This window comes from Ranitomeya variabilis, chromosome 1 (genome assembly GCF_051348905.1).
Source record: "Ranitomeya variabilis isolate aRanVar5 chromosome 1, aRanVar5.hap1, whole genome shotgun sequence".
In the NCBI taxonomy this organism is placed as follows: Eukaryota; Metazoa; Chordata; class Amphibia; order Anura; family Dendrobatidae; genus Ranitomeya; species Ranitomeya variabilis.
Window position 1 is genome coordinate 1,061,493,602 of NC_135232.1, and position 26,358 is coordinate 1,061,519,959.

Sequence of the window (26,358 nt, forward strand, 5' to 3'; positions counted from 1 at the left end):
ACCTTTGAAATGGTGTATCATTTGTGTGTGTCGGTGGAGTATAAACGGAGCAAGCATGCAATTGAATAGGCAGTGCATGTTTACAAATGTGTTTGCATATGTGACTTACCTGCAGTGAAGTGTGCAATCCTCCAATGTGCCCGAAATCGGCTGGGCAAGGAGTTCGGTAAGCTGGAAAGCCCCCAAGGCAAATGTTAGGATTTGTTTGTGATATCTGTAAGCAGCTTTGTGGTAGAGTGCTTTGGGGTAGTGTGGTGCCACCTGCAGGTCATTTTTCCTTACGGCAGGTTTATGAAAATGAATGTTTAAACTGTATTTTGTTATCACATCGTGGATGTATGGTTTGTAAGGCTATTTTCTTGCTAAAGGGGGAAAGTTTACCTTTCAAATGGTGTATCATTTGTGTTTGTGAGTGCAGTAAGAACAGAGACACAAAGTAATTACCGAAAAAAGAGTGTTTAGAAATAATATATAAGGATTACCTAATAATTAAATAGTCATGTGGCATGGATGATGTCTGGCAGTGTGTCCCTAACTATGCTATATACCTGAATATGGATGTCTGGAGTTTTTTGTGTCCCTTTTTTGAGGCATTCCCTATACACAATTTTTAAAGGTTTTTTTAAATTGTTTCAATGAACTATTTAGATTTTAATAATTAGAGAGCTCTTCTATTTTCTGGGCAAGAAATGTATACCTTAGTAAAACTGGTTGTTATATGAACTTACTTTGTTTCTACATCCGATCGCAGGAACACAGTAAACGACTCGGTGTCGTCATGCGGACTTCTTCGTCTAATCTTCCGTAATGACTCCAGGTCACTGATGGGGGATAAAGAAAATAGAAGTTAATGTGGTCTGAATAGATTTCTCATGTGGACCAGTGAGAAATTACTATTTCTGTGAAGAGATATGGAGTATGTTGGCGCTATAAATGTAATCGTATACAGCCCTCGGATGAGGCCCCAATGGAGGTGGGTTTTTTTGTAATAGCGCTGATACTGCATAAGAAAGACAAGGAAAAATTATGTTACTATAATGGTGGTTAAGGCCAAGCTTACATACTGTTTTTCCCTCTGTAGAAGGTATGCATAGCGAGTATTCCCAGAACTAAAGAAAGGCAGGAAATGGTGGTCAATGACTCCACTGAGTTTTCGCACCTTCTGTTCACAGAGCAAGATCCAAAGATGCCCATCAGAGTGCTCCACTAGTAATAGGTGGGGAAGGACTACAATGGGAAAACAAAGACAGCTTCCCTTGCTGTCACGGGACGCGTGTCTATCGTGGTGTCCCTTATGATTAGGCATTTCATCACAAATACCTGGGTTTAAGGCAAAATTCATTCATTGCTCGGACTCCGGTGATAAAGTTATTCTTCATGTATTTGCTCCCATATTCTCTCTTTTTTAGCACGGCTTTAACTGCAATATTGAAGCACAAGGAAAATTATAAAACTGTCCCATTAAATACATTAGTTTAGGTCTTCATTTATATATCTGAGTGCATGATATATGGTAATTGAAGGAAAAATGTGTTGTCATCTATTTATTTCGGTAAATAGCAAGAAATATATGAAAACGGTAACATAGGTGTAGTCATTGCACAGCCGCTTATTTATTCTCATAGTATTATGTATTAAAAAAAAAAAAAAAAAAAAATTCCCACTAGCTACATTACAGAGAACCTGTCAAAAGATTCAGGCTGCATGAGTCAGACTTAGGCTGTGGCTTTACTCTGCAGCTTTTCAAAGAAAATGTAAAAGCTCTCCGGAGGCCATGCGGCTGGGGTGATTAGTCCGAGGGCAGTCTGTTGTGAATTCTGCTCTTGGGCTCCCTCCGGTGGTTGTAAGTGGTAGCGCTGCTGTCTCTGAGTCGCAGCATTTGTCAGGTGTGTTCACTTTTTGCAAATCTGACTGGGTTATTTAGTCTTGCTTCACCCTTTAGTCAGTGCCAGTTGTCCATTGTTCCTGGAGGATTCACATCTCTGCCTGGTCTCTCCTGCTTTGCAGTTCTTTTCAACAAAGATAAGTTCTGGCCTTGATTTTTTGCTGTCCACATGCTGTGGCCTTATTGTTCAGTTCTTTTCCATGTCTTTTTGTCTTGTCCAGCTTGGTCTGTATAAGGATTTGTTTAGCCAAGCTGATATCTCTGGAGATGCAGATATACCCTCCATATCTTTAGTTAGCTGTGGAGTTTTTGTATTTTCTGTGGTGGATATTTTCTAGTGTTTTAACCCCTTCATGACCCAGCCTATTTTGACCTTAATGACCTGGCCATTTTTTGCAATTCTGACCAGTGTCCCTTTATGAGGTAATAACTCAGGAACGCTTCAACGGATCCTAGCGATTCTGAGATTGTTTTTTCGTGACATATTGGGCTTCATGTTAGTGGTAAATTTAGGTCGATAATTTCTGAGTTTATTTGTGAAAAAAACGGAAATTTGGCGAAAATTTTGAAAATTTTGCAATTTTCACATTTTGAATTTTTATTCTGTTAAACCAGAGAGTTATGTGACACAAAATAGTTAATAAATAACATTTAACACATGTCTACTTTACATCAGCACAATTTTGGAAACAAATTTTTTTTTTGCTAGGAAGTTAAGGGTTAAAATTTGACCAGTGATTTTTCATTTTTACAACAAAATTTACAAAACCTTTTTTTTTAGGGACCACCTCACATTTGAAGTCAGTTTGAGGGTTCTATATGGCTGAAAATACCCAAAAGTGACACCATTCTTAAAACTGCACCCCTCAAGGAGATCAAAACCACATTCAAGATGTTTAATAACCCTTCAGGTGTTTCACAGCAGCAGAAGCAACATGGAAGGAAAAAATTTACATTTAACTTTTTAGTCACAAAAATGATCTTTTCGCAACAATTTTTTTATTTTCCCAAGGGTAAAAGGAGAAACTGGACCACGAACGTTGTTGTCCAATTTGTCCTGAGTACGCTGATACCTCATATGTGGGGGTAAACCACTGTTTGGGTGCACGGCAGGGCTCGGAAGGGAAGGAGCGCCATTTGACTTTTTGAATGAAAAATTATCTCCATCGCTAGCGGACACCATGTCACGTTTGGAGAGCCCCTGTGTGCCTAAACATTGGAGCTCCCCCACAAGTGACCCCATTTTGGAAACTAGACCCCCCAGGGAACTTATCTAGAAGCATAGTGAGCACTTTAAACCCTCAGGTGCTTCACAAATTGATCCGTAAAAATGAAAAAGTACTTTTTTTTCACACAATTTCTTTTAGCCTCAATTTTTTCATTTTCACATGGGCAACAGGATAAAATGGATCCTAAAATTTGTTGGGCAATTTCTCCTGAGTACGCCGATACCTCATATGTGGGGGTAAACCACTGTTTGGGTGCACGGCAAGGCTCGGAAGGGAAGGCGCGCCATTTGACTTTTTGAATGGAAAATTAGCTCCAATCGTTAGCGGACACCATGTCGCGTTTGGAGAGCCCCTGTGTGCCTAAACATTGGAGCTCCGGCACAAGTGACCCCATTTTGGAAACTAGACCTCCCAAGGAACTAATCTAGATGTGTGGTGAGCACTTTGAACCCCCAACTGCTTCACAGAAGTTTATAACGCAGAGCCATGAAAATAAAAAATAATTTTTCTTTTCTCAAAAATGATTTTTTAGCCCACAATTTTTTATTTTCCCAACGGTAACAGGAGAAATTGGACCCCAAAAGTTGTTGTCCAGTTTCTCCTGAGTACGCTGATACCCCATATGTGGGGGTAAACCACTGTTTTGGCACACGTCGGGGTTCGGAAGGGAAGTAGTGATGTTTTGAAATGCAGACTTTGATGGAATGCTCTGCGGGCGTCACGTTGCGTTTGCAGAGCCCCTGATGTGCCTAAACAGTAGAAACCCCCCACAAGTGACCCCATTTTGGAAACTAGACCCCCCACGGAACTTATCTAGATGTGTGGTGAGCACGTTCAACCCCCAAGTGCTTCACAGAAGTTTACAACGCAGAGCCGTGAAAATAAAAAATAATTTTTCTGTCCTCAAAAAAGATGTTTTAGCAAGCAATTTTTTATTTTCACAAGGGTAACAGGAGAAATTGGACCCCAATATTTGTTGCCCAGTTTGTTGTGAGTACACTGATACCCCATATGTGGGGGTAAACCACTGTTTGGGAGCACGTCAGGGCTCGGAAGGGAAGTAGTGACATTTGAAATGCAGACTTTGATGGAATGGTCTGCGGGCGTCACGTTGCATTTGCGGAGCCCGTGATGTGCCTAAACAGTAGAAACACCCCACCAGTGACCCCATTTTGGAAACTATACCCCCCCAAGGAACTTATCTAGATGTGTGGTGAGCACTTTCAACCCCCAAGTGCTTCACATAAGTTTATAACGCAGAGCCGTGAAAATAAAAAATAATTGTTCTTTCCTCAAAAATTATGTTTTAGCAAGTAATTTTTTATTTTCGCAAGGGTAACAGGAGAAATTGGACCCCAATGGTTGTTGCCCAGTTTGTCCTGAGTACGCTGGTACCCCATATGTGGGGGTAAACCACTGTTTGGGCGCACGTCGGGGCTTGGAAGGGAGGGAGCACCATTTGACTTTTTGAACGCAAGATTGGCTGGAATCAATGGTGGCGCTATGTTGCGTTTGGAGACCCCTGATGTGCCTAAACAGTGAAAACCCATCAATTCTAACTTCAACACTAACCCCAACACACCCCTAACCCTAATCTCAACTGTAGCCATAACCCTAATCACAACCCTAACCCCAACACACCCCTAACCACAACCCTAACCCCAACACACCCGTAACCCTAATCCCAACCCTAACCCTAATCCTAACCCTAATCCCAACCCTAACCACAACTGTAACCCCAAAACACCCCTAACCCTATCCTTAACCCTAACCACAAGCCTAATCTTAACCCTATTTCCAACCCTAGCCCTAATTCCAACCCTAACTTCTAATTCCAACTCTAACCCTAAGGCTATGTGCCCACTTTGCGGATTCGTGTGAGATTTTCCGCACCATTTTTGAAAAATCCGCAGGTAAAAGGCACTGCGTTTTACCTGCGGATTTACAGCAGATTTCCAGTGTTTTTTTGTGCGGATTTCATCTGCGGATTCCTATTGAGGAACAGGTGTAAAACGCTGCGGAATCCGCACAAAATTAACATGCTGCGGAAAATACAAAACAGCGTTTCCGCACGGTATTTTCAGCACCATGGGCACAGCGGATTTGGTTTTCCATAGGTGTACATGGTACTGTAAACCTGATGGAAAACTGCTACGAATTCGCAGCGGCCAATCCGTTGCGGATCCGCGGCCAATCCGCTGTGGATCCGCAGCCAAATCCGCACTGTGTGCACATCCATAACCCTAACCCTACCCCTAACCCTACCCCTAACCCTAGTTCTAACCCTAACCCTAGTAGAAAAAGAAAAAAAAATATTTTATTTATTTTTATTATTGTCCCTACCTATGGGGGTGATTAACCCCTTCACCCCCCAAGGGTGGTTTGCACGTTAATGACCGGGCCAATTTTTGTAATTCTGACTACTGTCTCTTTATGAGGTTATAACTCTGGAACGCTTCAACGGATCTTGGCGATTCTGACACTGTTTTCTCGTGACATATTGTACTTCATGATAGTGGTAAAATTTATTCGATATAACTTGCGTTTATTTGTGAAAAAAACTAATATTTGGCGAAAATTTTGAAAATTTCGCAATTTTCCAACTTTGAATTTTTATGCCCTTAAATCACAGACATATGTCACGCAAAATACTTAATAAGTAACATTTCCCACATGTTTACTTTACATCAGCACAATTTTGGAACCAAAATTTTTTTTTGTGACGGAGTTATAAGGGTTAAAAGTTGACCAGCAATTTCTCATTTTTACAACACCATATTTTTTTAGGGACCACATCTCATTTGAAGTCATTTTGAGGGGTCTATATGATAGAAAATACCCAAGTGTGACACCATTCTAAAAACTGCACCCCTCAAGGTACTCAAAACCACTTTCAAGAAGTTTATTAACCCTTCAGGTGTTTCACAGGAATTTTTGGAATGTTTAAATAAAAATGAACATTTAACTTTTTTTCACACAAAATTTATTTCAGCTCCAATTTGTTTTATTTTACCAAGGGTAACAGGAGAAAATAGACCCCAAAATTTGTTGTACAATTTGTCCTGAGTACGCTGATACCCCATATGTGGGGGTAAACCACTGTTTGGGCGCATGGCAGAGCTCGGAAGGAAAGGAGCGCCATTTGACTTTTCAATGCAAAATTGACTGGAATTGAGATGGGACGCCATGTTGCATTTGGAGAGCCCCTGATGTGCCTAAACATTGAAACCCCCCACAAGTGACACCATTTTGGAAAGTAGACCCCCTAAGGATCTTATCTAGATGTGTGGTGAGCACTTTGACCCAACAAGTGCTTCACAGAAGTTTATAATGCAGAGCCGTAAAAATAAAAAATCATATTTTTTCACAAAAATGATCTTTTCGCCCCCAATTTTTTATTTTCCCAAGGGTAAGAGAAGAAATTGGACCCCAAAAATTGTTGTGCAATTTGTCCTGAGTACGCTGATACCCCATATGTGGGTGTAAACCATTGTTTGGGCGCAGGGCAGAGCTCGGAAGGGAAGGAGCGCCATTTGACTTTTCAATGCAAAATTGACTGGAATTAAGATGGGATGCCATGTTGCGTTTGGAGAGCCCCTGATGTGCCTAAACATTAAAAACCCCCACAAGTGACACCATTTTGGAAAGTAGACCCCCTAAGGAACTTATCTAGATGTGTTTTGAGAGCTTTGAAACCCCAAGTGTTTCAGTACAGTTTATAACGCAGAGCCGTGAAAATAAAAATTCTTTTTTTTCTTCACAAAAATGATTTTTTAGCCCCCAGTTTTGTATTTTCACAAGGGTATCAGGATAAATTGGACCCCAAAAGTTGTTGTCCAATTTGTCCTGAGTACGCTGATACCCCATATGTGGGAGGGAACCACTGTTTGGGCGCATGACAGAGCTTGGAAGGGAAGGAGCGCCATTTGGAATGCAGACTTAAATGGATTGGTCTGCAGGCGTCACGTTGCATTTGCAGAGCCCCTGATGTACCCAAACAGTACAAGCCCCCCACAAGTGACCCCGTATTGGAAACTAGACCCCCCAAGGAACTTATCTAGATGTGTTGTGAGAACTTTGAACCCCCAAGTGTCTCACTACAGTTTACAACGCAGAGCCGTGAAAATAAAAAAATCTTTTTTTTCCCACAAAACTTATTTTTTGGCCCCCAGTTTTGTATTTTCCCAAGGGTAGCAGGAGAAATTGGACCCCAACAGATGATGTCCAATTTGTCCTGAGTACGCTGATACCCCATATGTTGGGGTAAACCCCTGTTTGGGCACACGGGAGAGCTCTGAAGGGAAGGAGCACTGTTTTCCTTTTTCAACGCAGAATTGGCCGGAATTCAGATCGGATGCCATGTCCCGTTTGGAGAGCCCCTGATGTGCCTAAACAGTGGAAACCCCCCAATTATAACTGAAACCCTAATCCAAACACACCCCTTACCCTAATCCCAACAGTAACCCTAACCACTCCTCTAACCCAGACACACCCAACCCTATTCCCAACCGTAAATGTAATCCAAACCCTAACCCTATCTTTAGCCCCAACCCTAACTGTAGCCCCAACCCTAGCCCCAACCCTAGCCCTAACCCTAGCCCTAACCCTAGCAATAACCCTAGCTCTATCACTAGCCCTAACACTAGCCGTAACACTAGCCGTAACACTAGCCGTAACACTAGCCCTAACCCTAGCCCTAACCCTAGCCCTAACCCTAACCCTAGCCCCAACCCTAGCCCTAACCCTAACCCCAACCCTAGCCCTAACCCTAACCCTAACCCTAGCCCTAGCTCTAGTCCTAACTCTAGCCCTAACCCTAACCCTAATGGGAAAATGGAAATAAATACATTTTTTAATTTTTTTATTTCTCCCTAACTAAGGGGGTGATGAAGGGGGGTTTGATTTACTTTTATAGCGGGTTTTTATGATTGGCAGCCGTCACACACTGAAAGACGCTTTTCATTGCAAAAAATATTTTTTGCGTTACCACATTTTGAGAGCTGTAATTTTTCCATATTTGAGTCCACAGAGTCATGTGAGATCTTGTTTTTTACGGGACGAGTTGACGTTTTTATTGGTAACATTTTCGGACACGTGACATTTTTTGATCGCTTTTTATTCCGATTTTTGTGAGGTAGAGTGATCAAAAACCAGCTATTCATGAATTTCTTTTGGGGGAGGCGTTTCTACCGTTCCGCGTTTGGTAAAATTGATAAAGCAGTTTTATTCGTCGGGTCAGTACGATTACAGAGATATCTCATTTATATCATTTTTTTATGTTTTGGCGCTTTTATACGATAAAAACTATTTTATAGAAAAAATAATTATTTTGGTATCGCTTTATTCTCAGGACTATAACTTTTTTATTTTTTTGCTGATGATGCTGTATGGCGGCTCGTTTTTTGCGGGATAAGATGACGTTTTCAGCGGTACCATGGTTATTTATATCAGTCTTTTTGATCGCGTGTTATTCCACTTTTTGTTCGGCGGTATGATAATAAAGCGTTGTTTTTTGCCTCGTTTTTTTTTCTTTTCTTACGGTGTTTACTGAAGGGGTTGGGGCAGTTTTATAGGTTGGGTCGTTAAGGACGCGGCGATACTAAATATGTGTACTTTTATTGTTTTTTTTATTTTATTTAGCTAAAGAAATGTATTTATGGGAATAATATTTTTTTTTTTTTCCTTTATTTAGGATATTTTTTTTATTTTTTTTTTACACACATGTGGGGAATTTTTTTTTTACTTTTTTACTTTGTCCCAGGGGGGGACATTACAGATCATTGATCTGACAGTGTGCACAGCACTCTGTCAGATCGACGATCTGCTGTGCAGGGCTGCAGGCTTACCAGCGCCTGCTCTGAGCAGGCACTCGGTAAGCCACCTCCCTCCCTGCAGGACCCGGATGCCGCGGCCATCTTGGATCTGGGACCTGCGGCGAGGAGGGAGGTAGGAGACCCTCGGAGCAACGCGATCACATCGCGTTGCTCCGGGGGTCTCAGGGAAGCCCGCAGGGAGCCCCCTCCCTGCGCGATGCTTCCCTATACCGCCGGTACACCGCGATCATGTTTGATCGCGGTGTGCCGGGGGTTAATGTGCCGGGGTCGGTCCGTGACTGCTCCTGGCACATAGTGCCGGATGTCAGCTGCGATATGCAGCTGACACCCGGCCGCGATCGGCTTCGCTCCCCCCGTGAGCGCGGCCGATCGCGTATGACGTACTATCCCGTCGGTGGTCATACGGGCCCACCCCACCTCGACGGGATAGTACGTCAGATGTCAGAAAGGGGTTAAAGGGGGGTCATTTACTATTTTTTTTATTTTGATCACTGTGATAGGCTATATCGCAGTGATCAAAATATATCTGAAACGAATCTGCCAGCCGGCAGATTCGGCGGGCGCACTGCGCATGCGCCCGCCATTTTGGAAGATGGCGGCGCCCATGGAGAAGAGGGACCGACACTGGGAGGCCCGGTAAGTATGAGGGGGGGGTGATCAGATCACGGGGGGGGGGGGGGGGGGGGACCGGAGCACAGGGGGAGCGGACAGGACGGGGGGAGCGGACAGGACGACTTAGGGGGGCGGACCACATAACGGAGGACTGGGGAGGAGATCGGTGGGTGTGGGGGAGTACAGATTAGGTTTTCCAGCCATGGCCGATGATATTGCAGCATCGGCCATGGCTGGATTGTAATATTTCACAGTTTTTTTGGGTGAAATATTACAAATCGCTCTGATTGGCAGTTTCACTTTCAACAGCCAATCAGAGCGATCGTAGCCACGAGGGGGTGAAGCCACCCCCCCTGGGCTGAAGCACCACTCCCCCTGTCCCTGCAGATCGGGTGAAATTGGAGTTAACCCTTTCACCCGATCTGCAGGGACGCGATCCCTCAATGACGCATATGCTGTGTCACAGGTCGGATTGGCACCGACTTTCATGACGCAGCGTATGCGTCAAAGGTCGGGAAGGGGTTAATACTGACCGCATAGTACTCTGTCCTATCCTTTCTATTTAGCTAGAAGTGGCCTTCTTTGCTAAATTCTGATTTCAGTCTGTGTATGTTTTTTCCCTCTCCTCTCACAGTCAATATTTGTGGGGGGCTGCCTATCCTTTGGGAATTTTCTCTGAGGCAAGATAGTTTTCCCTTTTCTATCTTTAGGGGTAATTAGTCCTCCGGCTGTGTCGAGATGTCCAGGGAGTGCTAGGTACATTCCACGGCTACTTCTAGTTGTGGTGTTAGGTTCAGGGTCTGCGGTCAGTACAGGTACCACCTTCTCCAGAGTACGTCTCATGCTGCTCTTAGGCCACCAGATCATAACTGTACAACTGGCCAACAATGAGTTAACCGCATCTCAGAAGAAGGGAAGGAAAGTGCTGAGCCATTTTTTTTTCTGTAGTCTGTTGTGGGTTTTTTTCTTCCCTCTTTACCTCTGGGTGGCTCAGGAGTTCAGCGCTGGTATGGATGTTCAGGGATTGGCTTCTCGTGTGGATCAACTTGCTGCTAGAGTACAGGGTATTTCCGATTATATTCTTCAGACTCCGGTTTTAGAGCCTAGGATTCCAACTCCTGATTTGTTTTTTGGGAATAGGTCCAAATTTCTGAGCTTTAAAAATAACTGTAAACTGTTTTTTGCTCTGAAACCCCGTTCCTCTGGTGATCCCATCCAGCAGGTTAAAATTGTTATATCTCTGCTGCGTGGTGACCCCCAGGATTGGGCATTTGCCCTGGAACCTGGGAATCCGGCGTTGCTTAATGTAGACACCTTTTTTCAGGCGCTTGGGTTATTGTATGACGAACCTAATTCAGTGGATCGTGCTGAGAAGACCTTGTTGGCCCTGTCTCAGGGTCAAGAAGCGGCAGAATCATATTGCCAGAAGTTTAGAAAATGGTCTGTACTGACTAAATGGAATGAGGATGCCTTGGCGGCAATCTTCAGAAAGGGTCTTTCTGAATCCATTAAAGATGTTATGGTGGGGTTCCCCACGCCTGCTGTCTGAGTGATTCTATGTCTCTGGCCATTCAGATTGATCGGCGCTTGCGCGAGCGCAGAGTTGTGCACACTATGGCATTGTCTTCCGAGCGGAGTCCTGAGCCTATGCAGTGTGATAGGATTGTGTCTAGAGCTGAACGACAAGGATTCAGACGTCAGAATAGGTTGTGTTTTTACTGCGGCGATTCTGCTCATGTTATTTCTGATTGCCCTAAGCGTACCAAGAGAATCGCTAGTTCTGTTACCATCAGTACTGTACAACCTAAATTTCTGTTATCTGTGACCCTGATCTGCTCATTATCGTAATTTTCTGTCATGGCATTTGTGGATTCAGGCGCCGCTCTAAACTTAATGGACTTAGAATTTGCCAGACGTTGTGGTTTCCCCCTTGCAGCCTTTGCAGAGTCCTATTCCTTTGAGGGGCATTGATGCTACACCGTTGGCTAAAAATAAACCTCAGTTTTGGACACAGCTGACCATGTGCATGGCGCCAGCCCATCAGGAAGATTGTCGTTTTCTGGTGTTGCATAATTTGCATGATGCTATTGTGCTGGGTTTCCCATGGTTACAGGTGCATAATCCGGTATTGGATTGGAAATCTATGTCTGTGACTAGTTGGGGTTGTCAGGGGGTTCATGGTGACGTTCCTTTGATGTCAATTGCCTCCTCCCCCTCTTCTGAAATTCCTGAGTTTTTGTCAGATTTCCAGGATGTATTCAATGAGCCCAAGTCCAGTTCCCTTCCACCGCATAGGGACTGTGATTGTGCTATTGACTTGATTCCAGGCTGTAAGTTCCCTAAGGGCCGACTTTTCAACCTGTCTGTGCCAGAACATACCGCCATGCGGAGCTATGTTAAGGAGTCCTTGGAGAAGGGGCATATTCGGCCATCTTCTTCACCATTGGGAGCAGGTTTTTTTTTTGTTGCCAAAAAAGATGGCTCCTTGAGACCCTGTATTGATTATCGCCTCTTGAATAAGATCACGGTCAAATTCCAATACCCTTTGCCTTTGCTTTCTGATCTGTTTGCTAGGATTAAGGGGGCTAGTTGGTTTACTAAGATTGACCTTCGAGGGGCATATAATCTTGTTCGTATTAAGCAGGGTGACGAATGGAAAACTGCGTTTAATACGCCCGAAGGCCATTTTGAATACCTTGTGATGCCATTCGGACTCTCTAATGTTCCATCTGTGTTTCAGTCCTTCATGCATGATATATTTCGGAATTATCTTGATAAATTCATGATTGTATATCTGGATGATATTTTGATTTTTTCAGATGATTGGGAGTCTCATGTGAAACAAGTCAGGATGGTATTTCAGATCCTTCGTGATAATGCCTTGTTTGTGAAGGGGTCTAAGTGCCTCTTTGGAGTACAGAAGATTTCTTTTTTGGGCTTCATTTTTTCTCCCTCATCTATAGAAATGGATCCGGTTAAGGTTTAGGCCATTCATGATTGGATCCAGCCCACATCCGTGAAGAGCCTTCAGAAATTTTTGGGCTTTGCTAATTTTTATCGCCGTTTCATTGCCAACTTCTCCAGTGTGGTTAAACCCCTGACCGATTTGACGAGGAAGGGGCTGATGTAGCTAATTGGTCCTCTGAGGCTGTTTCTGCCTTTCAGGAGCTTAAGCGCCGATTTACTTCTGCCCCTGTGTTGCGTCAGCCGGATGTTTCTCTTCCTTTTCAGGTTGAGGTTGACGCTTCTGAGATTGGGGCAGGGGCCGTTTTGTCTCAGAGGAATTCTGATGGTTCCTTGATGAAACCGTGTGCTTTCTTTTCTCGAACGTTTTCGCCTGCGGAACGCAATTATGATGTCGGCAATCGTGAGTTGTTGGCTATGAAGTGGGCATTTGAGGAGTGGCGACATTGGCTTGAGGGGGCCAAGCACCGTATTGTGGTCTTGACCGATCATAAGAATCTGTTTTACCTCGAGTCTGCCAAACGGCTGAATCCTAGACAGGCCCGATGGTCCCTGTTTTTCTCCCGTTTTGATTTTGTGGTCTCGTATCTTCTGGGTTCTAAGAATGTTAAGGCTGATGCCCTCTCTAGGAGTTTTTTGCCTGATTCCCCTGGGATTCTTGAGCCGGTTGGTATTCTGAAGGAGGGGGTGATTCTTTCTGCCATCTCCCCTGATTTGCGACGGGTTCTTCAGGAATTTCAGGCTGATAAACCTGACCGCTGTCCAGTGGGGAAATTGTTTGTTCCTGACAGATGGACTAGTAAAGTGATTTCGGAGGTTCATTGTTCTGTGTTAGCTGGTCACCTGGGGATTTTTGGTACCAGAGATTTGGTTGGTAGGTCCTTTTGGTGGCCTTCTTTGTCACGGGATGTGCGTTCTTTTGTGCAGTCCTGTGGGACTTGTGCGCGGGCCAAGCCTTGCTGTTCCCGCGCTAGTGGGTTGCTTTTGCCTTTGCTGGTCCCTGAGAGGCCTTGGACGCATATTTCTATGGATTTTATTTCGGATCTTCCGGTTTACCAGAGGATGTCAGTTATCTGGGTGGTTTGTGACCGGTTTTCTAAGATGGTTCATTTGGTACCTTTGCCTAAGTTGCCTTCCTCTTCTGATTTGGTTCCGTTGTTTTTTCAGCATGTGTTTCGTTTGCATGGCATTCCGGACAATATTGTGTCCGATAGAGGTTCCCAGTTTGTTTCTAGGTTTTGGCAGGCCTTTTGTGCTAGGCTGGGCATTGATTTGTCTTTTTCTTCAGCATTTCATCCTCAGACAAATGGCCAAACCGAGCGAACTAATCAGACTTTGGAAACTTATTTGAGATGCTTTGTGTCTGCTGATCAGGATGATTGGGTGGCTTTCTTGCCATTGGCCGAGTTTGCCCTTAATAATCGGGCTAGTTCTGCTACCTTGGTTTCACCCTTCTTTTGTAACTCTGGTTTTCATCCTCGTTTTTCTTCGGGGCAGGTTGAGCCTTCTGATTGTCCTGGGGTGGACTCTGTAGTTGACAGGTTGCAGCAATTTGGGCTCATGTTGTTGACAATTTGGTGTTGTCTCAGGAGGGGGCTCAGCGTTTTGCTAACTGTCGTCGGTGTGTTGGTTCCCGGCTTCGGGTTGGGGATTTGGTCTGGTTGTCTTCCCGTCATGTCCCTATGAAGGTTTCTTCCCCTAAGTTTAAGCCTCGGTTTATTGGCCCTTATAGAATTTCTGAGATTATCAATCCAGTGTCCTTTCGTTTGGCCCTTCCAGCCTCTTTTTCCATCCATGTTTTTCATAGATCTTTGTTGCGGAAATATGTGGTGCCCGTTGTTCCCTCTGTTGATCCTCCTGCCCCAGTGTTGATTGATGGGGAGTTGGAGTATGTGGTTGAGAAGATTTTGGATTCTCGTTTTTCGAGGCGGAAGCTTCAGTATCTTGTCAAATGGAAGGGTTATGGCCAGGAGGATAATTCTTGGGTTGTTGCCTCCGATGTTCATGCTGATGATTTGGTTCGTGCCTTTCATTTGGCTCATCCGGATCGGCCTGGGGGCTCTGGTGAGGGTTCGGTGACCCCTCCTCAAGGGGGGGGGGTACTGTTGTGAATTCTGCTCTTGGGCTCCCTCCGGTGGTTGTAAGTGGTAGCGCTGCGGTCTCTGAGTCGCAGCATTTGTCAGGTGTGTTCACTTTTTGCAAATCTGACTGGGCTATTTAGTCTTGCTTCACCCTTTAGTCAGTGCCAGTTGTCCATTGTTCCTGGAGGATTCACATCTCTGCCTGGTCTCTCCTGCTTTGCAGTTCTTTTCAACAAAGATAAGTTCTGGCCTTGATTTTTTGCTGTCCACATGCTGTGGCCTTATTGTTCAGTTCTTTTCCATGTTTTTTTGTCTTGTCCAGCTTGGTCTGTATAAGGATTTGTTTAGCCAAGCTGGTATCTCTGGAGATGCAGATATACCCTCCATATCTTTAGTTAGCTGTGGAGTTATTGTATTTTCTGTGGTGGATATTTTCTAGTGTTTTAATACTGACCGCATAGTACTCTATCCTATCCTTTCTATTTAGCTAGAAGTGGCCTCCTTTGCTAAATTCTGATTTCAGTCTGTGTATGTTTTTTCCCTCTCCTCTCACAGTCAATATTTGTGGGGGGCTGCCTGTCCTTTGGGAATTTTCTCTGAGGCAAGATAGTTTTCCCTTTTCTATCTTTAGGGGTAATTAGTCCTCCGGCTGTGTCGAGATGTCCAGGGAGCGCTAGGTACATTCCACGGCTACTTCTAGTTGTGGTGTTAGGTTCAGGGTCTGCGGTCAGTACAGGTACCACCTTCTCCAGAGTACGTCTCATGCTGCTCTTAGGCCACCAGATCATAACAGCAGTCAGTATATTCAGGTGATGCTTACTTGCCATGTAATTTTTTAGATTCTTACTGTCTTGGCGATTTCTGGCTCGGCTACATTAGGGCAGGGCTGTGACCCGTGACTACAGTTTAGCTACAGTGTCTACAGGGGTACTGAGGTAGTCCGAGACACGCCCCCTGACTCCTCATTGGTTCAGGCTGGTGCTCTGACTTCTCAGATTGGCCGACTCACCGCTAATGGAAATATTAGGCGTTGTTAAAATGGGTTTACAGAGCAGTCAAGGCTTTACACAAGGTAACATACCCTTTTGCTAGTGTGAACAGAGACAGGACAAAAAATATAGTAAAACTGATCACAAACCTTTTACTTGTATAGGGTCGTGCGCTAAAGTGCTTTTAAGTTCAGATTTGCCAAGATTCGGTCCTGATGAAGACACAAGAAACTTGTTAAGAAACTTTGTTGAAAATACACAATCTTATAATTTTCTCCAAATGGATCACAAGTATTATAGTTTTTAAGAATATACAGTGTTATTGTGATGTCAATATGGACAAAATCATGAGTTTTTTGGATGAAAATTGGGAATTTTTCCTATGGTTGTTTGACCCTGGCTATATGATAATGCCGCTCACTGAACTGATTTCAAAAATAAATTTAAAGTTGCCTTAAAGTGGTGTTCTCAACATAGTGCTTATCAATAACTGACAATTTGGACCGGCAGCATAGCTGGTGTCACTGGCCCCAGTTGTGTGCAGTCTGGGCCGCGGCCGCTTTGTCTCTGCAGCATTGGATCCTAAGGTCTGTCCAGTTCTATAGTTAGAAGCTTGCAAGTGCGCTTATTGCCTAGGAAACCAACCACCACTGAATGCAGAGGTGACCAGCAACATAAGCAACGAGCAGAAAACTATAAAAATGAAAAATGCAACCTGAACGATTTAAAAAGATGGGAATAAACCTTTAAAGAACATGAAAATAAGGTAAAGAGACAAAGTCACCCAGATAGTCCTTTAAACAAAATTCTAAAACAATCAATATACCGTAAACTGATTTTGCTCAGTGAAGCTATATGGGAAAGCAGAGGACATACACAAACCTTCCAGGCAACAGGTCATTAGAAGGTTCATTATTGTCCACTACGGTTTATTTAATTACTTAAGTGGGCATGCATGGTGGCTCAGTGGTTAGCACTGTGTGGTGGCTAAGTGGTTAGCACTGTTGTCTTGTAGCGCTGGAGTACTGGGTTTAAAACCGACCAAGGACAACATCTGCAAGGAGTTTGTATGTTCTCCCCAGGGTTTCCATCCCTACACCAAATAAGGAATGTAGAATGTGAGCCCCAATGGGGACAGCGATGATAATATCTGTAAAGAGCAGTGGAATATGATGGCGCTATATGAGCAAAGAATAATAAATGAATATAGTGTCCTTTCAGAAAACAACCCCACATTATTTTTTTCCCCCTTGCTTGGAAAATAATTTGTTTTAAATAATACACACATATATACCGTACATATATACGCACATGTATAGACACAGCAATTAGTGATGAGCGAATATACTCGTTACTCGAGATTTCCCGAGCACGCTCTGGTGTCCTCCGAGTATTTTTTAGTGCTCGAAGATTTAGTTTTCATCGCCGCAGCTGAATGATTTACATCTGTTAGCCAGGCTGAGTACATGTGGGGGTTGCCTGGTCACTAGGGAATCCCCACATGTACTTATGCTGGCTAACAGATGTAAATCATTCAGCTGCAGCGATGAAAACAATCTCCGAACACTAAAAAATACTCGGAGGACACCCGAGCGTGCTCGAGAAAGCTCAAGTAACGAGTACACTCACTCATCACTAACAGCAATGCCAAACTAAAATTCTAATAGTTGTAAATTATATATATATGAAAGGTAAAAAAAAAAAAAATCATTAGAGCTAAATCAGATTGACATTTATGGAGGAATTCATGAAAAGCCCCCCTTCCCCCCAGGAGTCTCATAATACAGAATACCCTTGAATTACACGTCCGGTAATTGCCCAGGAGAGTGATAAGACTTGCTGGCATGATGGAGGAATGACCTGCGGCGACCGACCCTCCCCCTGCAGCGACCGACCCTCCCCCTGCAGCGACCGACCCTCCCCCTGCAGCAACCGACCCTCCCCCTGCAGCAACCGACCCTCCCCCTGCAGCGACCGACCCTCCCCCTGCAGCAACCGACCCTCCCCCTGCAGCAACCGACCCTCCCCCTGCAGCAACCGACCCTCCCCCTGCAGCAACCGACCCGCCCCCTGCAGCAACCGACCCACCCCCTGCAGCGAATGACCCACCCCCTGCAGCGAATAACCCGCCCCCTGCACCATTCAGTCATGATGGCAATAACAGCATGAGCATTTGTCTATAGATTACACTAGATACTACGCCGGGTTCCTTCCAAACTTTATGAATACTTGAACGACATCATGAACATGGAGGGAACCGGTGACATTACATCATTCCTACGAATCGGCTTTATTGGGTCACATTTCTCTAACCTGATTGATGTCATCTTAGCATATCCAGAATGGATTACTTTAAACGTAAAACTAGGTCAGCACAGGAGAAAAGTAAAAGTGCAAAATTAAATAAAAAATATCAGTGGTATAAATAGGAACATTCCTCATACTAATAATTCAAGTTAAGGACAAAGTCGCAGGACAGCCATGTCAGTCTGTGGCCTTAGGATCCTCAGCTCCTCTTCTGTTTAGTAGGCCACCACGATGATGAGAAATAATCAGAATAGGTACTGGAGGATGCTGGACCATAGAAAGAGGTTCGTAGGGCTCCGGTCCAGTGGCCACAGGCTCCAGATATGGCCACGGGACTAGGGTTCTGTGAATCTTTATTGCTCAGCTCTCCACTTGTTGAGTACACAGCAGACGTCTATTCTCCAATGTCTTTTACCCCATCGATACCTAGTGGAGGCAAGTTTCTCCGTGGATGAACAGAAAACCCTTAGTCTGGTCCCAGTGCAGTACAAGAATATACCAAACTACCGGAGAACGCACTGAACGAGGCCATGGGTCTCTATTAGTGATGAGCGAATGTGGTCGGATAAGGTGTTATCTGAGCATGCTGGTGTGCTAATAACATGCTCTAGTCCCCGTGGCTGCATTCCTCGTGACTGATAGACAGCCGTAACATATGCGGAGATCACATATTTGTTAGGTAAGCCCTGCATGTGTTGATGCCGAACATATTATTCTAGCATCCCATAGTCACTCGGATAGCCCCCGAGCATGCACGGATGACGCCTTATCTGACCACATTTGCTCAGCACTACTCTTTATATACCCGACAGATGTCAGCTATTTTTTTTTCTTGTTATGGCATATGAAAGTACAGCAGATAACACTAATTCGCAGTGGGCTACTACATATGTGTACTATACTCCTCACTGGCTAATGATGCCACAGTATGGCAACACATTAAGAATACTCACGCCATAGCCTGTAGTGTCCTACATAGACAGCATTAGGCCCCTGTAACCAGATCCTCTACGCCCGGGTCTGTGTCCTACCCCTTTAGAGGCATGGCATAGTGCAGACTGCTGAGTTATTCAATTCACTGCCATCTACACTATGTTCCAAATTATTATGCAAATGACATTTTTCTCTGATTTTTCTAAATGGTTGGTGCAAATGACAGTCAGTCTAATAAACGTCACCCTTTAGAGTATACATCGAATTTTATTGAAGAAACCTCCCAATGATAACAGTATAATCTCCAAAATGAATAAAACCTCAAAATGCACTGTTCCAAATTATTAGGCACAGTAGAATTTCTAGACATTTGATATGTTTTAAAGAACTGAAAATGCTCATTTGTGGAATTTGCAGCATTAGGAGGTCACATTCACTGAACAAAAAAGCTATTTAACGCCAAAACATCCCAACAGGCCAAGTTACATGTTAACATTTGACCCTTCCTTGATATCACCTTCACATTTCTTGCATCCATTGCACTTGTGAGTTTTTGGAGAGTTTCTGCTTGTATTTCTTTGCATGAAGTCAGAATAGCCTCCCAGCGCTGCGGTGTTGATGTGAACTGCCTCCCACCCTCACAGATCTTTTGCTTGATGATTCTCCAAAGGTTCTCTATAGGGTTGAGGTCAGGGGAAGATGGTGGCCACACCATGAGTTTATCTCCTTTTATGCCCATAGCAGCCAATGAGGTATTCTTTGCAGCATGAGATGGTGTGTTATCATGCATGAAGATGATTTTGCTCCTGAAGGCACATTTCTGCTTTTTATACCATGGAGGAAAGTTGTCAGTAAGAAACTCTATATACTTTGCAGAGGCCATTTTCACACCTTCAGGAACCTTAAAGGGCCCTAACAGCTGTTTCTCCATGATTCCGTCCCAAAACATGACTCCTCCACCTCCTCGCTGACGTTGCAGCCTTGTTGGGACATGGTGGCCATCCACCAACCATCCACTACTCCATCCATCTGGACCATCCAGGGTTGCTCAAAACTTATCAGTAAACAAGACTGTTTGGAAATTAGTCTTCATGCATGTCTGGGCCGAATGCAACCATTTCTGCTTGTGAACACTGTTTAGGGGTGGCCGAATAGTAGGTTTATGCACCACAGCAAGCCTTTGAAGGAGCCTACACCTTGAGGTTCGAGGGAATCCAGAGGCACCAGCAGCTTCAAATATCTGTTTGCTGCTTTGTAATGGCTTTTTAGCAGCTGCTGTCTTAATCCGATGAACTTGCCTGGCAGAAATCTTCCTCATTATGCCTTTATCAGCACAAACACATCTGTGCTCAGATTCAGCCACAAATCTCTTAACAGTACGATGATCACGCTTAATTTTTCGGGAAATTTCTAATGTTTTCATCCCTTCACCAAGGCATTGCACTATTTGATGCTTTTCAGCAGCAGAGAGATCCTTTTTCTTTCCCATGTTACTTGAAAACTGTGACCTGCTTAATAATGTGGAACATTATTTTTAAGTAGTTTTCCTTTAATTAGAATCACCTGGAAAACTAATTATCCCATGTGTTTAAGATTGATTTCAGTGATCCATTGAGCCCTGAGACACAATACCATCCACGAGTTTATTTGAAAAACAAAACAATTAAATCTTTATGACACTTAAATCCAATTTGCATAATAATTTGGAACACAGTGTAGAGCACGCTCACTTTTCCAATGCGTCCTACATTCCTCCCCTATCTTATGGATCAGCAAGAATTGTATTTAGAGGAAAAATCCCTTTAAGTTTTGTAAGTTTTGACAGTAAAAATACCAATTTCCTGTCGATATAAGTAGATTTTCTTGGATGTTTATTAAAAATCCAGATGATCTCTGATGTAAAAAAAAATGAGAAAAACAATTGGATCCAAGCTGAACTGAACATTACTATAAAGGTACCTTCACACTAAAGGTACCGTCACACTAAACGATATCGCTAGCGATCCGTGACGTTGCAGCGTCCTGGATAGCGATATCGTTGTGTTTGACATGCAGCAGTGATCAGGATCCTGCTGTGATATCGCTGGTCGTTGATTAGTCCAGAACTTTATTTGGTCGTCAGATCGCCGTGTATCGTAGTGTTTGACAGCAAAAGCAACGATACCAGCGATGTTTTACAACGGTAACCAGGGTAAATATCGGGTTACTAAGCGCAGGGCCGCGCTTAGTAACCCGATGTTTACCCTGGTTACCAGTGTAAAATGTAAAAAAACAAACACTACATACTCACCTTCGCGTCCCCCGCCGTCCGCTTCCTGCACTGACTGAGCGCCGGCCGTAAAGTGAAAGCAGAGCACAGCGGTGACGTCACCGCTCTGCTGTTAGGGCCGGCACTCAGTCAGTGCAGGAAGCGGACGCCGGGGGACGCGAAGGTGAGTATGTAGTGCTTGTTTTTTTACATTTTACACTGGTAACCAGGGTAAACATCGGGTTACTAAGCGCGGCCCTGCGCTTAGCAACCCGATGTTTACCCTGGTTACCCATGGACCTCGGCATCGTTGGTCGCTGGAGAGCGGTCTGTGTGACAGCTCTCCAGCGACCAAACAGCGACGCTGCAGCGATCGGCATCGTTGTCTGTATCGCTGCAGCGTCGCTTAGTGTGACGGTACCTTTAGCGGAAGAAGGCTAGAGCGCCGAAACGCGCGTAGGGGACGGTGGGCTACACAGGGCTCCAGACTTCATCAGGTAATACAGCATGACTGGTTGATTCTAACGTTAAACCTTTTGGTGGCGATTTCAGAGGAGGTTTACAGCCCCTCTGTTGCCCTTGGTTGTTTCCGTGGTGTGCACCTAGATTCTGGGTTGTATATTTATGAATTGACATACTTTGGAGCAACTTTATTAATCTGTAAGGCTACGTTCACATTTGCGTTGTGCGCCGCAGTGTCGTCGCCGCAAGAAAACGCATGCGTCGTGCGTCCCTATCTTTAACATTGGGGCCGCATGGCGCCGCATGTACATGCGTTGTCATGCGTTTTGGTGCGTTGTACGCCGCATGCGGCGTTAGGGCGCACCTGTCAGGGCGCGGCAAACGCAACATGTTGCATTTTTTGGGCGGCGCAGACTTTTTAAAAAACGCATGCGTCGTGTTTGCGTTGTGTTTGCGTCGTCGATGCGCCTTTTTTCCCATTGACTTGCATTGACAACACAGACGACGCAAGTACTTGCGTCGTGGTGCGTTGTACGACGCATGCGTTTTCCAATAAAAAATGCAAAACATTGTCTAGACTTTGTCTAGACACTTAAAAAAAGCACTATATATATATAAAAAAAAGGGGGTTGGCGTTGTCTTTCACAAGGCTATTCAGTGCTGACCAGACTGTGAGGAGAAAAGACACAGAGAGGAGAATCTGCTTGCCAAACCTGTAAGTATATATTTCTCTTTGCATATTTTTTATTCTGTTTTTTCTTTCTTGATTTTGATTTAATTTGTGCAATGTTTGGTGTGTGGTATTTTACGGTTATGGCACTGCGTGTTGTTATTGAAAAATTGTGTTTTTAATCTGGTTTTGATGTACTTCTGGCGTTATATGCTGGCATTTTTTTTGTTTTCGGCCTTGCTTGGTTTTTTAATGGATTTTTGGTTGTTCTGGTGTCATGCGTTTGTTCAATGTCTTTTTTTTGCAAGATTTTTTATTGTTTAATTTCTGTTGCATGTCTTTTTCTGGTTTCTATTGTTGGGGGTATCCGTATGGCGTTTTCTTGGCTCATGTCTTGCTGTGTTTTTTATGCTGTTGGCATTTATTTTTCTTTCCTTGAGTGTCTTTTCTTGCTGGTGGGGGGGCTACATTTATGATGTTTCATTTGTATTGTATTGTTCCGTGCTGCTATGCCATTCTATTTTCAATTGTATTTTCCTTTTTTTTTTTTTTTTTTTTTTTTTTTATCTAGGATGATTTTACGTCATTTTCCGTATGGCATATATCTCCTTCCTTGACTTTTCATTGCCAAGTGTGTAGTATAAATTTTTTTTTTTTGGTGTGGCCATTTTTCTATGTAAAATTTCATGTGTTTTCTTTTCTATTTTATGGTTTATATTTTGGGTTGCTGTATTTTTAACAGCGGTTGTCCCGTAATGTTTATTGCTTATTATCTAGAATGGTATTTTTCTCCTTTTCAAGATGTATTTCTGTGGTAGATGTCACCAGATGGTGTTGTTTTGGATCATGTCTTGTTGCTATTGTAAAGTATGGCGTGCAGTTTGCTATTTCATTGTGCCTTTTTTTCCCTGTACAGTTTTTTAATATTTAAAAATTTGGACATTGGTGTCTTTTGTTTTAAAAAATGTTTTGGGTCTATTCTTGTATTGTTTCTTCTATTGTGTTCTCTTGCAATGTATGGCGTTGTGGTGTCGCTTTTTTCAGTTTGCATTCCCATATCTATCAGTCAACAGTCAATTGTGCTTGTTTTAATTTTTTGTTCTTTGGATATGAATTTTTGCTCATTTTTTCATTGCAGATCAAACTTGCAAGAATGGCGAGTGAGTCAGAGTGTAGGCAATCGGCGAGGGGGAGTGCGGTGAGTAATTATGTCCAGTTGCTTAATATTCAATGCCATTTGTACCATTGACAATAATTTTTGTATTCAATTTTTACAGGCTTCTTCAAGTGAGGGGGAAGGCAGTCAGCGGGAGCAGAGGTCGGGGCCTTGATGTGGCGTCAGGCCGGCGAGTGAGTATATTTTTTTGGGGGATATTTTTTTTTTTGAGTAGCATCCTGCTGTGAGGAACATTACGTTTGAGGAGCATCCTGGTTTCACTAGGGATGTTTACTAAGTTTAATTACATTATAGCTTTTCAGGGCAGCAAGTATTGGGGGAAGGTAAAGGCCCCGTCGCGATTTACCAACGATCACGAGCAGCGATACGACCTGGCCGTGATTGTTGGTAAGTCGTTGTGTGGTCACTGGGGAGCTGTCACACAGACCGCTCTCTCCAGCGACCAACGATCAGGGGACCGACTTCGGCATCGTTGAAACTGTCTTCAACGATGCCGAAGTCCCCCTGCAGCACCCGGGTAACCATGGTAAACATCGGGTTACTAAGCGCAAGTCCACGCTTAGTAACCCGATGTTTACCCTGGTTACCAAAAAAAAAAAAAACAGTACATACTCGCCTTCTGATGTCCGTCAGGTCCCTTGCCGTCTGCGTTCCTGCTCTGACAGTGCCGCCGAACAGTGATAGCAGAGCGCAGCGGTGACGTCACTGCTGTGCTGTGCTCTCACTTTACGGCCGGCAGACAGTCAGAGCATGAATCAGACGGCAAGGGACCTGACGGACATCAGATGGTGAGTATGTACTGGTTTTTTTTTTACATTTACGCTGGTAACCAGGGTAAACATCGGGTTACTAAGCGCGGCCCTGCATAGTAACCCGACGTTTACCCTGGTTACCAGTGAAGACATCGCTGGATCGGTGTCACACACACCGATTCATCGATGTCAGCGGTACCTCAACGACCAAAAAAAGGTCCAGGCCATTCCAACACGACCAGCGATCTCACAGCAGGGGCCTGATCGCTGGTACGTGTCACACATAGCGAGATCGCTACTGAGGTCGCTGTTGCATCACAAAACTTGTGACTCAGCAGCGATCTCGCTAGCGATATCGCTATGTGAGACGGGGGCTTTACATAAAGTTGAACTCCCTGCACACAAACATTCCAAAATACAGGTGTAGAAAACAAATATACATACATCAAATGTCCAAGGATAGGGCAAAGGTACAAATCATGCCAGGTGCTGGTGCTTGTTAATATTTGCATATTTGTAACCTTTTTTTTCTCGAAATTTTCTAGGTTTCACAATGGGACCACATGGAAAGTATCGATGTGGACCTCCTGATTTCCAGCATCCAGGAGCGTGGCCCGTTGTGGGACAGCCGTGACCCCCGGCACATGGACCAGGTGGTGTCGAGACGTTTGTGGGCAGAGGTGGCAAAGTCGCTGTGGGATGGCTTTGACAGTGCCTCAGCGAAGGACAAAGGCACCTTTAGTGAGTATTGCTGAGACGCTGTTATGACCCATCTTGCCAGGATAAACACAACCTTGTGTGATGCGATCAACGCCTAAACTTTGCATCGCACACGGTTGTTTTATCCTTGTAAAAGTCTAAATATGTAACCTTTTTTTTTTGTTTGCATTCACAGTTAAAAAGTTGAGGACCAGATGGCGATCCATGAAGGACCGTTTCAATAAGGGGCTCAGGAATGAGGAGGAGCAATCGCGGAGTGGTGCTGCTGCGGGCAAGTCTGTGCCATATAAATATAACCGGGCACCACAATTTCTGAGACCGGTCCTTACCCGCCGACAGTAAGTATTTAATCCACATAGCATATTGCACAGCCACATTGTACATTGCCCAGACACATAATATTGCACAGCCACATAGTACATTGCCCAGCCACGTACATTGCGCATACACATAGTATATTGCCAGGCCACTATATCGCAGCCACATAGTACACGTTCTAGCCACGTATCCACATATTTTATTTGCCAGGAACATAGTGTATTGCCCATCCATGTAGTCAGCGTAGCATATTGGCCATCCTTTTTCCCTAGTGGAATGGTATATAGCCCATCATTTTTTTGGTTAAGCGTGAGTCCTTGTAGTCCATGACAGGTTAAGTTCTGAGTCAGTGTAGTACTGATCGCAGGAATAATCCTAACGTCATGGCCATTCCTGCGATCAGATCAGCAAAGGTATTTTTTTTTTTTTTTTGGTTTTTAAATTTGTTTCTTGACTTTAAATTTTATACTATTTTTGCGACATAGGCAGCATGAAGAATTTTTTTTTTGACGATGACAGGGGTATGCATTGCCTTTGCCAACGGAAATGAACAGTCATTTTCTGCCGTAGGTATGTCCATGATTGTTATCGTGAGCCCTAATGGTCAGCTGGCGATAACAATCAGCAATTTATTATAGGCCGCACAGACTGAGAGACAGGGGATTGTAATGTATTGTTGTGTCATGAAATGTAATTTTTTTTACAGGAGTTGGCGTATGTGATAGGTTATTAATTGAAGACTAATTTTTTCCTTATCTTTTCACAGGACACACAGCAGCACCCTCCAGCGAGCTCCCCCCTGTGAAGCGGAACTTCATGGATCGCCATCTGACCCGTCACAGCCCTCCCACAGCGACAGCAGGCTTGCACCACCATCATCTGGAGAACCGGCAGCCGGGCCATCAGGTTTGCCCCTGCCCGAGGCCTCTGGCGCACCTTCGTTCGGGAATTCCCGACAGCGCCAGCGGGCCTCGGACAGGCCAGCCATGCCCGAATTTTTGCACTTGAGCACGGTGTTCCAGAACGGTTTCAAGGCGTTGAGCGATAAAATGTCCAGTATCGAACGGCGCCTTGAAAAGCTGGAAACCGAGCTCTCAAATCCGGCAAAACATTTTTTAAAGTACAATTGCTAAAGGCATGGTGGAAAACCTTACGCCGGAACTCCAGATTTCGGTGA

The 26,358-nt window shown here is 44.2% G+C and overlaps 1 protein-coding gene across 2 annotated transcripts in view; it reads right to left on the reverse strand.

Annotated features, from left to right (window-relative positions):
- SLC30A9 (solute carrier family 30 member 9) overlaps nt 1-26,358 on the reverse strand; it is a 128,474-nt gene that overhangs the window by 72,749 nt on the left and 29,367 nt on the right. For both annotated transcript variants that reach the window (XM_077279840.1, XM_077279841.1), the window contains 3 exons: nt 15,744-15,806; nt 1,321-1,420; nt 729-821 (listed from right to left, as the gene is read on the reverse strand). In XM_077279840.1, the coding sequence (XP_077135955.1) occupies nt 729-821; nt 1,321-1,420; nt 15,744-15,806 (256 nt within the window). The remainder of the gene's footprint in view (nt 1-728; nt 822-1,320; nt 1,421-15,743; nt 15,807-26,358) is intronic.